The 14,707-nt window shown below is 37.0% G+C and overlaps 1 protein-coding gene across 2 annotated transcripts in view; it reads right to left on the bottom strand.

The window, feature by feature from the left end:
- Trm1 (tRNA methyltransferase 1) overlaps positions 1-14,707 on the bottom strand; it is a 182,111-nt gene that overhangs the window by 51,703 nt on the left and 115,701 nt on the right. For both annotated transcript variants that reach the window (XM_090390569.1, XM_090390568.1), the window contains exon 9: positions 11,921-12,055. In XM_090390569.1, coding sequence (XP_090246695.1) covers positions 11,921-12,055 — 135 coding nt within the window. The remainder of the gene's footprint in view (positions 1-11,920; positions 12,056-14,707) is intronic.

The following is a 14,707-nucleotide window of genomic DNA, read 5'->3' on the forward strand; positions in this document are numbered from 1 at the left end:
GCATGCAGTCAGGAATACATATCCATACTTGAAGTAGAAAAAGCCATCAAAGGCTTGAAATGTGGAAAGGCAGCAGGGGGTAGATGATATTCGACCAGAAATGCTGAAGTATGGTGGTATAAGAGTCTTACAGTGGCTGCATTGCATAGTTCAGAAAGCCTGGACAGAGGGACGAATTCCCGATGATTGGAGTAGAGCTCTCATAGTACCCATATACAAAAAGGGAAATAAAACTGAATGTGAGAATTACAGAGGTATTTCCCTACTAAGTGTTCCTGGCAAGATCTATGCAAGTATACTTGATAAACGGTTGAGAAGAATTGTGGAAGAAAAGCATGGTGAAGAACAAGCTGGATTCAGGCCAAATAGAGGCTGTCAGGATCAGATCTTCACTTTACAACAAATAGTCGAGAAAGCATGGGAATATAACAGAGATCTGTATTTAAGTTTTGTCGATTTGGAAAAGGTATATGACAAGGAGCTAAGAAAGAAGCTATTCAATATGCTACAGTTATATGGTGTCAATGGGGCATTATATCAAGCAATACTTAGTCTTTATTTGAGTTGTAAGTCAGCAGTTAAAATTGAAGGAAGTACAGGAAGATGATTTAATGTTAAATCTGGTGTGAGACAAGGATGTACATTATCCCCTCTGTTATTCATTATCTATATGGATCACATTATGAAGGAAAATGGTATTAAACATGATATCAAAATTGGAGATGTTAATGTCAACTCTTTGCTTTATGCGGATGATGTTATACTTCTAAATAAATCTGCTACAAGTCTGCAAGATTCTCTGACTAAATTGAATAGCTGTTGTAATAGATATGGTATGAAGGTCAGCAATAAAAAGACAAAGACAATGAAAATAGGCAGAATCATTGAAAATGTCAACTGTGTTGTGAATGGAGAACCTGTGGAACAAGTGAAACATTTCAGCTACTTAGGCACAATTTTTACTGAAGATGGTAAATTAAATATAGAAATAGACAACAGAATCAGCAAAGCTGGTATGGTAGGAAGTCAATTGAATAAATTCATATGGAATAAGAGAGAAATTAGTTGGAATACTAAATTAGCTGTATACAAGACAGTGTTCAAACCAGTTTTAACTTATGGATCTGAGAGCTGGGTCAGAAGTAAAACACCTGACGAAAGACTAGAGACCACAGATATGAGAGTCCTGAGAAAGATTATAGGCATGAACAGATGACATCAATGGCAATATCATATTAAAAACGAGGATATTAGGATAGAGCGTGACATTGTCTGCATCCAGGAATGCATTAGCAGAGCATCTCAGGTGGTATGGTCACCTAAACAAAATGGGCAAAGAAATATTAGCAAAACAAGTGTTCTCTGCCAGGTTGGCAGTAAAACGACACAGAGGAAGACCAAGATGTAGGTGGATTGATACAGTACAAAGTGCCTTAGACGATAGAAATATAAGATCTGATAATGTTGGAGTCTTGACAAGTAACAGACTGATTTGGAAGAAAATTGTAGATAGGAAGTTAGTAATGATGTAATTTTTTTCATGTAGTACTGTCATATCCTGTACACCCCTTGAGGGTACATGGCAGGAATTTGATGATGATGAAAAAATTATATTTTTGGTTTAATCCTTTATCCAAGCAAACAAAGTTTGCAAATGAAGTAACTTCATTTGTGTAGTAGTGAAGTAATCACTACTATACATCACTTGCCTTAGTATCGCATATATCCTTACAGACATATAATGCTATGCATTATGGGAAGGATCACTACAGGTTTCGACCTTTATTGAGGTCTCATCGGTGGGAACCAGACCCAGAAGTGATACCAAGGTTGAAGTAATGCAGCAGTCATATTTCCATATACAAGTAGCCAAAAGGTATCACACCTTATTACTAAAATACTCTGAATTAGAGATAGATGTTGAAAGTTTCCCCACTTCGTTATACTATAAATTAAAGATGGATGGTGACCCTTCCCATAATGCATAGCATTATACATGCCTATAAGGATATGTGCTTTGCAATATGGGATACTAAGGCAAGTGATGTGAAGTCATTAGTCTCTGTATACAAGTTGCCCAGTTGTGAAGTTACTTTGTGTGCAAACTTTGTTTGCTTACACTTGAATAAAGGATTAAACCAAGAATATAATTTCCTGGCATCTTTAATTTATAGTATAACCAATTGGAAAAAACTTTCAACATCTATTCAAATTGATTTCCATGTCTCTAGTTTCTTATGGCTTTTTCTACTTAGATTGATATACTTGTGAGTGCATTTCTCTTGAATATATGAGATAAATACTCATAATCATTTTTGCCCTACTCAATACTCTATAAACTAAATGCATTTCATATTTCAAATTCCTGTAGCTTGTGTCCTGAACATGAGAAGATGTCATTAACAATAACATAGTCAATCAGATTTTTCTTATATTTTGTGTGCACACATCTTTATATTAGAGAATGGTGTTAGTAACAACTAATCAATATCCTGAAGAGAAATCCAATAGGTACTTTACTATTATTGAATGGTGAAATACAGTTGTTTGTAGACGATACAAAGTTAGGAAGAAGTATGTGAGTAGAATAGTTGTAGCCTTGCAGGACTTATTTAGTTTTCCTCTTTTCTCCAAATTTTCCCCAAACATTTCTATATGTCTGGTATTCATTTCATATTAAAGATCTAAATACTTAAGGAATTGACAGCATACACTAGAAATATAAATTAAATCAACTTTAATATATACTTTCCGATATTTAGGCAACATCACATTGCTGTCTTCATGGGAACTTAAGATAGACACATGCACGCAAGTACATGTGTCTATCTTAAGTTCTTAATTTGGATGCATGAGACTGCCCCAAATTTGGGAAACATATACCAGAAGAACTTCAGCCCAAAGGCCAAGAACACCTAATATAGCCTTCTGTGGGCACCATCAGGACTTTCGGAAAACAGTAGCTTCCTCGCTTCTTTTCTCATTTGCTGTTATGTAGTACTTGTGTGCACGTGTCTTTATCTTAAGTTCCCATGAAGATGGTAACACGACGTTGCCAAAATATCGAAAAGTATATATTAAAGTTGATTTAATTTATATTTCTAGTGTACGCTGTCAATTCCTTAAGTATTTAGTTATCATGTTTAACCAGCGTATAAGCCTTTCTACAAGAAATACTAAAGATCTGCAACAAGGAATGACTTTTTCTTTATGTCATTGCCTTCGATAATGAATCCAAAAATTCCTTTACTTCTTCCTCAGTAGAACCTTCTGTGGGACCATAGGCAAATAATTCTCACTGTCCAATTTCAATTTGTCCACATCCCCCAGCTTGAGACTGCCCACTATTCAAGAAGCTTCTCTTATCTAAGTAAGAACTGCTTTTGTACTAAATGCTATACCTATTCTTCCCTTTCCCTGACCACTACCAACTGTCCAAATATAACGTCTTTTAGTTGTTAGATAACAGTATCTATCACTTATTTCAGCCTTGTTCAAGAATATATCATTCAAGTGATAGGGACTGATGTGAGAACAAAGGTTGCTGAATTGGAGATCTTAGGATATTACAGAAACAGAATGCAATTACAGGTGTGAGATTAGATGAGATATTGGCTAGGTTTTAAGAAAAGGTGCAGGAAAGTTGGCTATGCCTTTGACTAGGCTGTTTAATTTAAGTTTCAGCAGCAAAGTCCCAAGAGAGCGAAAGAAGGGCAAAATAATTCCTTTGCATAAAGGAGTGTGGTAGCAAATTATAAATCAATTAGTATCTCAGCTGGTGGTAAAAGTACTGGAAAAGTTGGTCAAAAAGAGAATTCAGGAATGGGCGGATAAGAATACGATACTCTATGAGAGACAGTACGGTTCTGTGAAGAGTCAGTTATGCATTAGTAATCTACAAACTTTTTATAATAGAGCAAGAGCTAAGTTGAATAAAGTAAATAGTACATATATATAAAAAGTGAAATAAAACTGAATGTGAGAATTACAGGGGTATTTCTCTATTGAGTGTTCCTGGTAAGAAAAATGCAAGTATACGTGAGAAACGGTTGAGAAGGATTGTGGAGGAGAAGCCTGGTGAAGAACAAGCTGGATTCAGGCCAAATAGAGGCTGTCAGGATCAGATTTTCACTTTACAACAGATAGTTGAGAAATCATGGGAATATAACAAAGATCTGGAAAAGGCACACGACAAGGTGCCAAGAGAGAAGCTATTCGAAATGCTACAGTTATATGGTGTCAATGGGGCATTATATCAAGCAATACTCAGTCTTTATTTGAGTTGTAAGTCAGCAGTTAGAATTGAAGGAAGTACAGGAAGGTGGATTAATGTTAAATCTGGTGTCAGACAAGGATGTACTTGATCCCCTCTGTTATTCATTATCTATATGGATCACATTATGAAGGAAATTGGTATTAAACATGATATGAAAATTGGAGATGTTAATGTCAGCTCTTTGCTTTATGCAGATGATGTTATATTTCTAAATAAATCTGCTACAAGTCTGCAAGATTCCCTGACTAAAGTGAATAACTGTTGTAATAGATATGATATGAAGGTCAGCATTAAAAAGACAAAGACAATGAAAATGTGAATGGAGAACCTATAGAACAAGTAAAACATTTCAGCTACTTAGGCATTTTGCAAAGATAGTAAATTAAATATAGAAATAGACAACAGAATCAGCAAAGCGGGTATGGTGGGAAGTCAACAGAATAAATTTATATGGAATAACTGGTAATTAGTTTACGGAATTAACAACGCAAATGAAGTATATTAATTAAAGGTAACTTCAATGAATCACTTCTATATTTCGGTAATGTCACATTGCCATCTTCAGGAACATAAAGACATAGTATGTGCACTCAGGAACTAACACAAAGCAAATGAGGAAGAAAGCAAGAAACTAATATCGTTCCTAAAGTCCTAATGGTGCCCTCTTGCGGGCTAATTTGGTAGTCTTGGCAGTTGGGCTGAAGTTCTCATAATGAAAGTCTCCCAAATTTGGGGCAGTTTCATGCACCCAAATTTGTTGAGGTTAGGAACGTTTTTTAGAGCTGCTGAAGATTCTTTGAATAATCTTTTGTATTTAAACTTGCTGTGATGAATTATTTTTGTTTTCTTCCAACGAATTTTATGGTGGGTATCTAAGGCATGGTCTGCCAGCCCAGAGCGGCTGTACTTGGTCTTGGTGTTCTGAAATCCTGATATTTGTTGTTCTGCCTGTTTGGCCAAAGTAGGACAATTTGCAGCTGCAAGGGACTGGTATACACCAGGTAGGTCTAGGGGAAGTGGTTGGTCTTTGGTAGAGCGGATAAGGGATGCCAACTTTTTATATGGTCTGTAACAGGAAGTAAGGTCATATTTTTTGAGGATATTGGTTATTTTCTCAGAGGTGCCCTGGATGTAGGGGATGGTGATAGACTTGGTGTAATCTTTATTGTGCAGGGGGTTGTGGTTTGCAGGTTTTAGTATTTTTTGGATTTTTTTGGGGTTATAGCCATTGACTAAGAAAGTGTTGAGGATGTGGTTTAGTTCAATAGTCAGGGCCTTGTCATCTGAGCAGATTAATTTTGCCCTGTTATATAGTGTTTTTATCACCCCATATTGTTGTGAGGGGGGGGGGGACTTGTGTTAGTTCCTGAGTGCACATACCATATCTTTATGTTCCTGAAGATGGCAATGTGACGTTGCCGAAATATAGAAGTGATTCATTAAAGTTACCTTTAATTAATATACTTCATTTGCGTTGTTAATTCCGTAAACTAATTACCAGTTATGTCTAACCAACGTATAAGCCTTGCTACTAGAATCATGATCATCCACGGAGATGCAATCGCATGAAAGGCCCATCAATACGGCAAATTGAGGTTGAAGATATCGAGGCAAATAAATCGTCTGACGTTCCTAAAACGCTGCCGGGATAACAAAGTGATCCCTAATTGTGTCAAATTGAAGCACCGTTTTACTTCAGAGAAAGCTCTACGCATTTATAACCGCACTAGCTTCGCCCTGTTAAGAGAACAAATTACCGCGACGCGCGTTCTCCTTGCCGGCGAAAACAAAACCTTAAGGGCGCTAGAGGAAGAGCTTTCGAATACACTCGGCCGTGATCTATGGTCGATACTTCATGACATCTCATGCTCATCGGCAAGAAAAGAATTCGAAAAAATACGTAGTCGGCACGTAAAAAAATATGAAAACCTGACGAAGAATTCTACTTCCTTACCACAGCCACCACTCAACACTGTAGTCAACCTCTCGTCAGCAGTTTTAAAGCCTGAAGCACTCACCGCACTTTCACGTGGTCACAATTTCACCCTAGCTCCGAAAAGGATACCTGCTGAAGAAATCATGATCCAAATAGAGCGTGGGATTCGCAACCTGCCTAACCATATCGCCAACAACGTAAGACTAGATGTAGTCGGTGTTCTGACTAAAGCCAAACCTCCAAAAACCAACTTATCCAAAAACGAATATGCAGCCCTACAAGAATTGAAAAACAACAAAAAAATAGTAATCACCAAAGCTGATAAGGGAAGCGCCACTGTGGTACTCAATCAAAAAGACTACAAAGGTAAGCTAAATGCTTTAGTACTAGACCGTACGACTTACCTCCCCATTGAATACAATCCGACCAGCTCTCAGATTAGAACTCTCCACAGACTCCTTAAGAAAGTCACTTCTTGGCCTGTGGAAGTCAACAACAAACTTAAACCGTATAACTCTAGACCCCCCCCCCCGATTATATGAACTCCCAAAAATACATAAACAAAATGTGCCATTGCATCCCATAGTGGATGGCATTGATTCCCCCACATATAAATTAGCCAAACATTTAGCCAAAACGCTCACACACTACACTGGCAACACACCATCACACATAAAAAACTCAGCCCACTTTAAAGCCAGTATAGAAAATCTCACACTCCAACACACTAACATAATGGTCAGTTTTGACGTCTCCTCCCTATTCACTAATGTCCCACTCAAAGAAACCCTTGAGCTCATCCAAGCCAAGTTTCCTCCTGATATCTCAGCCCTATTTCAGTTCACAATGAACTCAGGCTATTTCGTTTGGCAAGGAAAGTTCAACAAACAGATAGAGGGGACAGCCATGGGTTCACCACTTTCCCCACCCTTGGCCAATTTCTTTATGGAGACGTTTGAAGAGAAAGCCTTAAACTCCACCCCACAAAAACCCACTATTTGGCTTCGTTATGTGGATGATGTGTTTGCTATTTGGCCACATGGCTCAGACACACTCCACTCCTTCCTAACACACTTAAACAACCAACACCCCAGAGTCCAGTTCACCTTAGAAAAAGAGGAAAACAACACCCTCACCTTCCTAGACACTTTAATCACCCGCCAGCTTAATGGATCTTTGGTTGTCTCTGTTTACAGAAAACCCACCCATACTGGCCGATACATTCACCAACAATCCCACCACACCCCCCCTCACAACAATATGGGGTGATAAAAACACTATATAACAGGGCAAAATTACTCTGCTCAGATGACAAGGCCCTGACTATTGAACTAAACCACATCCTCAACACTTTCTTAGCCAATGGCTATAACCCCCAAAAAATCCAAAAAATACTAAAACCTGCAAACCACAACCCCCCCCTCCCCCCCTCCACAATAAAGATTACACCAAGTCTATCACCATCCCCTACATCCAGGGCACCTCTGAGAAAATAACCAATATCCTCAAAAAATATGACCTTACTTCCTGTTACAGACCATATAAAAAGTTGGCATCCCTTATCCACTCTACCAAAGACCAACCACTTCTCCTAGACCTACCTGGTGTATACCAGTCCCTTGCAGCTGCAAATTGTCCTACTTTGGCCAAACAGGCAGAACAACAAATATCAGGATTTCAGAACACCAAGACTACATCCGGTTTCACCAGTACAGCTGCTCTGGGCTGGCAGACCATGCCTTAGATACCCACCATAAAATTCGTTGGAAGAAAACAAAAATAATTCATCGCAGCAAGTTTAAATACAAAAGATTATTCAAAGAATCTTCAGCACCTCTAAAAAACGTTCCTAACTTCAACAAATTTGGGTGCATGAAACTGCCCCAAATTTGGGAGACTTTCATTATGAGAACTTCAGCCCAACTGCCAAAACTACCAAATTATCCCGCAAGAGGGCACCATTATGACTTTAGGAACAATATTAGTTTCTTGCTTTCTTCCTCATTTGCTTTGTGTTAGTTCCTGAGTGCACATACCATATCTTTATGTTCCTGAAGATGGCAATGTGACGTTGCCGAAATATAGAAGTGATTCATTAAAGTTACCTTTAATTAATATACTTCATCTGCGTTGTTAATTCCGTAAACTAATTACCAGTTATGTCTAACCAATGTATAAGCCTTGCTATTATATGGAATAAGAGAGAAATTAGTCAAAACTCTAAATTAGCTGTATACAAGACAGTATTCAAGCCAATTTTAACTTATGGATTTGAGAGCTGGGTCAGAAGTAAAACACTTACCAAAGACTAGAGACCGCAGATATGAGAGTCTTGAGAAAGATTAGGTGCATGAACAGATAGCATCAATGGCAATATCATATTAAAAATGAGGATATTAGGAAAGAACTTGACATTGTCAGCATCCAGGAATGCGTTAGCAGAGCTAATCTGAGGTGGTATGGTCATTTAAACAAAACAGGCGAGGAAAGATTGGCAAAACAAGTGTTCTCTGCCAGGTTGGCAGGAAAACGACCCAGAGGAAGACCAAGATATAGGTGGACTGATACAGTAAAAAGTTCTTAGAAGATAGAAATATAAATCTGATAATGGAGTCATGACTGAATAGACTGATGTGGAGGAAAATTGTAGATAGGGAGTTTTTATTTTTTTTTATTTTTATATGTTGCCCATACACAGGAGGTTGGTTTGTCAACCTATAGTACATTAGTACCATGTATGGGTACTGGGTTGGGAAAGGAGGAATTTGTTTACATTTGATCTGAATAACTGTAAGTTGTATTCCTTGGGAAACACAGCAGGTGGGAGACTGTTCCACAGTGCAGCAGTTGCAGGGATGAAGGAAGAGGAAAAGAAACTTGTTCTGTTTGTTTCTAGGTGTACTGTTAAAGGATGTTGTGCAGCAGCTGCACGTGTTACTGAGCGAAGGAATTATTGATGTTATTTCAGATGAGCATTTCCCATGGAAATATTTGTAGAATAAACATACTGCAGAGACCATACACTGTGTGAAAGTGGGGAGAGAGTTGGTAAGGAATGGATCATTGATAAGTCTAAGTGCTCTCCTCTAAATTGAGTCAAGCATTTTGAGAGAGCTTTTAGGTACCCCACCCCATATGTGGGAGCAGTATTCAATAGTTGGGCAGATTTGTGACGTGTATAATGTTAATAGCTGTTAAGGGGTGAAGTAACATCTTGAATGAAAGAGAAATCCTAATTTTTTTGAGGCTGAGGATGCAATGTTTGAGATATGTTTATGCCAGGAGAGGTTTGATGTGAGGGTGATTCCAAGGAGTGAGATCTCTAACTCTCTGGAAATTTGAATATCATCAAAAAGGGTACTGGGGAAAAATTGTTCTTTTTTATGGGAAATAGTACAGAACTGGGTTTTATTGGTGCTGAAATTTATGAAGTTATCCGAACCCCATTGTAGGATGGCTTGGAGATTGGAGTTGAGGATGGTAATGGTTGATGTTCTGTAGGTTGAAGTGAGTTGTGTAGGGTAAGGAATGACGCAATTTTTCATGCAGTACTATCATATCCTGTACACCCCTTGAGGGTATATATCAGGAATTTGATGATGATGATTAAAGGTGATTCTCATGGATTTTGCAAAGGCATTTGACAGAATACCACATGTAACTCTGTTACACAAATTAGAACAAATGGAGATGGATGTGACATTGATTACACGGATAAGAGGGTGGATGCAGGACAGATATCAAAAAGTGGTATGTGGAGAGCAAAATCCAGGTGAAATAGTAGTGTGCTACAAGGTCTGTGCTAGGATTGCTACTGTTTAATTTGTACATAGATGATATAGGAAATAACCTGAAAGGAAATATTCAGTTGCTTGCTGATGATGTAAAATTAGGAAGAGTAATAGTGAATCAAGGTGATGTGAAGAGCTTGCAGGATGATTTAAACAGACTGTCGGTATGGGAAAAGATAATGGATGTCATTTTAATATGGATAAATGTAAATTTATGCATTTTGGGATAAATCGATTATAAGCTATGTACCACATTGATGGAACTGTATAAGAAATTGATGAAGCCATTGATTTGGGGGTAGTAATAGACAGAGAATTGAAGTTTAGAAGACATAATGCTAAAGTTGCCAAGGTAGCTCACAGGATTGCTTGGTTATTGAAGAATACACTAACAAGCTGAGATAGGGGAGTTATCATTCCTTTTTATAAAGTCTTGATAAGACCACACCTGGATTACTGTGCTTAGGTCTGGTTACCTGGGATTCTTGGAGATGAGGAAATAGTGGAGAGGATCTAGAGGCAAGTGACCAAGATGGGGAACGGTCTGTGGAATGCTCTCTATGAGGATAGATTGAGGGTTTGTGGATTACAAAAGTTGGTTGATAGGATAGGTGGGAAAAAAAGGGGGAGGGGTATGATAGAAACATCATTTAAGTTACTTAAAGGATTTTATAAGACTGATGCAGGGGAAATGTTTCAGCACTTGGCTAGAGAGGGCAGAATAACAGGTCATCCCTTGGGTAAGAGTGTGGTTGGGAAGGGCATGAGGACTAGATTTTTCACTTGGAGAGTGGTGAATGAATGGAATGGGTTGCATGAGTCAGTTGTGAGTGCTTTGTCTGTTAATGGTTTCAAAGAGTAGTATGATAGATATATTGTGTTGACAGTAGGATCTCTCACAACTTAGGACTCCATAGAATTAATGTCATTTTAAGCTACTATAAGCAGAAAACCTTCAGTATAAGAAACTGAATTTCCCAGCAAATGTAACAATGAGATAAAGGAAATGGTGGGAAATAAAACAAAAAAAACTCATGAGAAACAGAACAAAGAAAATGGTAGAAACTTGTACACTGAGGATGGAACACAAAGAAAGACCTCCCCCATTCATGTGCAATCTCTAATCTAGGAGGTTTATTACCATGATGTGACTAATGGTTAACTACAGGCATAATGACAAGTGGTGAGGACCTTATATCTTCCACATATTGTCATAAGTATTCATGGCTGTAAATTCATGTTGTGTTCATGGGGCCGGTTTGCCTGTTCTGAGGGACAAAAAACCAGAGTTACCGAGTGAAAAAATCCTCCAACTTCGTCAGAAAGACCTAGATTCAATAGGAATCGAACCTAAGTCTTTCTGACCAAAGGGCTTTGTCTATATTGAGTGAACTACGGAAGCTCTCCCTCTAATAAAAAAAGCCCATATAAATGTTTCACATCCTAGATGAGATTCAAATCTAGGTGTTTCAAATCAAAGGATTACTGCTGCTGGCTGCACTATAAAGACACCATTTTATTAATAATATGACTAAGTTTATAATTAGTATTATTTTATTTCCTTTTTCAATTACCCAATGTCCATTAGCTCTCTCTCTTTCTCAGGACCAAACGCTACTTATAATGTAACAATGCCATGAACAACCACTACAGAACTATAAACAATGATATATGCATTTATTACATATGTATTATGTGTAATAAAAAAGAGCATTTCCATGCAACTCTCTTAAAAAAGACCACAGTGAGTAAAACCACATTGTTCCCAGAGTAATTTAACTTCAATACTGAAGAAAGCACTGACGATTATAATGAAACAACCTCAACTTTCATGAAATTAAACTAGCTGCAAAAAATGGAATATATATAATTTTAAAAATGACAAACATAAAATAAGCAGTCAATTAAAAATTTTACCTCAGCAATTAAGATCAGTGTTCCCAGCATCCTTCTTGCAGTGTTGTATTTATTTTCTTCTTTTCCTACTGCATCAACTACAGATGTTACAAATTCTTGATCATGAAGCTTATTCATCCATATTGGGCCTCCTATCTGAAAGAAATAATATAAACTTTACAGAAAGCAATTCTTAGGTCAATTCTTATGAAAAACATACTTAGTTATCAGAAATAGGGAACTGATACTTCAGAAAGTATAATTCCAGTTTAAAAATAACAATAAACAGTGCTCTCATAAATGTATTCTAGAATTCAAAATTTAAATAAATATTTAAATATATAAATATTTGAGCCTGTGTAGCTCAGTGGATGTGGCGTTTGCCAACCACGGCGCTTGGCCGCACGAAGGAAGACTTGGTTTCGAGTCTAGTCAGTGACTAGAGGAAATTTTTCTAAGCCTTTTTTCGACTGGTTCCCGAGTTAGTCGATCTCTGGCACGGGCAAGCAGGTTTTTCCTCCCGGAAACTCGGGGTTTTTCGTCCTGTAAACTCAAGAAAATCGACCGCAGAACCCACATTATTTCAGACATTAAAAAATATATTGTGTTAGGGTTAGGGACTACGAGATGGCGGCACATTTGAGCCATCTCTCTTCACTGAGTACCGCTTAATTAGTGATAGCCTTGGGCCATCTATCTCTGATTGGTACCAGTGGAGATTGAACTGCCCACTCAGTCTCCAAAAGTTAGATAGGGCTAAATGGCCTCGCCTACTCCCCGTATACGGGAATAAAAAGGCGTTAGCTGATTTTTTTTTTTTTTTTTAATAAATATTTAAATTATTTTATAAATATTGAATAAGTATCATATGCAAAAACAGATTATTCAGTCATAGTAGTTTTATTTTCTTTTTACCTTTTGATTATGCAACAAAAATTTTGCCCATTTAAGAATTTATCTTCTAATGTAGGCTAAGCATTGGTGATTATTCATAATAGTATATAAACACCACCAGAACAACAAAAAATAATTTAATGAGCTTAATGTTTTACTGGATTTCAAACCAGTATCTTTAAAATACAAAGTATATTTATGATAAGACACACAGCACTCAATTAGTTAGTTCAGAAACAATTTGAAAGTTGGAAAAGAAAAAGCTAAGCTAATTTTTGTCTATGAAGCAGTTGCTTTGTAACAACTAGGCCAAAAAAAAAAAAAAAAGTTATAATCAAGTGAAGTTTAAATCAAAGCATGTTAATTTACATACCTGTAGATCATGACTTCAGAATTTTCTCAGTATTCAAACTGAAAGTTGCAATTTCCTTTAGTTCCTTTTCAGTTACAATTACATTTTTTAATAGTTTCTCTTCCCTCACTGTATGATGTGTATTGTGCCACAGTTATGTGCTCTCAAAATGCTGGTTTGAAATCCAACAAAGTGTTAGTAATTAAATAAATAATTTATTTCGTTGCACTGTGTTGTTTACCCCACAATAATTTATGTAGTATAAACAATACTGTAAGTATACCACAATAATTTATGTGGTATAAACAACACGTATTCATAATATTAATTTATGAATTCATCTTATTTGGGTAAGCTTGATATACTGATGGGCAAAATTTAAATATGACCAATAAGAGGGATACGACTGGTGGAGATGCAATGGACATCTCAGGAGAGATAAATGGATGTGAAGTCATATGGTCAGGGCATGATACCAAGCAAGAAGTAGGAGTTGGTTTCCTTCTTAACAAAAATAGATAGAAAGGCACAGTTAGGTTACAAACCAGTCAATGAATGAACCATAGTAGCAAGATTTCAAGCAAAACCATTTAATATATAATGTTGTTGATGAGTCCACTGAAGAGCTTCTAGATATGACCGTGGATCTGTAGAACTGCTTTGGCAATCTGTTGAACTTTGATGGAGTAGAACTTTTCTCTAGAGTTATTGTCAATTTTCTGTAGAGCAGCAGCAATTGCTGGACAAGAATAAATATGGACAGGTGTTAGTCCAACTCCTGCACAGTTTTTGCATGTTTCATAGCTCATACTACCATCTGGATGAATTTTCATGCCTTTAAAATGTTCCATCCTTAGTCTGGTGATGATTGGGATTATTTCTCTACGGTCATTAATTTCAATGATTTCATTCTTCTTCTTGATAGTTTGTTTTACCAATCTTGTTTGGCAACAGAGTTAGCATCAGTTAGTGATAGTGGTTGTAATTTTTGAGGTAAGTATCTTGCTTCTTTGACTAGTCTGTTTGCTCTTTCATTGCCTTCAATATTTACATAGGCTGTTATCCATTGCAGTGTGCAGTTCTTATTTTTCAAATTTAAGGTTTGTAGTAGTTCATGAATTTCCTGTGTGAGTTTTGTATCCATTTTTTAATGCCTCAAGTGCAGATTTTGAGTCACTGTAGAAGATTATTCTTTCTGTAATGTTTATTACTGGATTCGAGAGATAGAATTTGAGAGTTGTTTATATGGCTGTTGATTCACAAGTGAAGTTTGAAGCTATTTTGCCAGCTGTGGTTTTGATTTGCATTTCCTTGCCTCTAGGTAGAGTTAGAAAAACCCCTGAACCTCCTTGGTTGAGTGCTTCATCAGATGATCCAGCAGTGTAGGATTATTTAAGTGATGTATAGTGTCAAGTCCTTTTATTTTATTTTCTTGCTGTGAATCCTTTTTTGAACAAGGTTCAAGGAGATTTAAGTTTATCATTGTGTTTTTTGGTAGAATAGTGGAAAAGAATGGCTCTTTGCTTATTTCAATAGGTAGGTGCTCTGAGTCAATCTGTTTT

Source organism: Typopeltis vanoorti, chromosome 3 (genome assembly GCF_054136105.1).
Source record: "Typopeltis vanoorti isolate ZY-2024b chromosome 3, IOZ_Tvanoo_1.0, whole genome shotgun sequence".
NCBI classification, from domain to species: domain Eukaryota; kingdom Metazoa; phylum Arthropoda; class Arachnida; order Uropygi; family Thelyphonidae; genus Typopeltis; species Typopeltis vanoorti.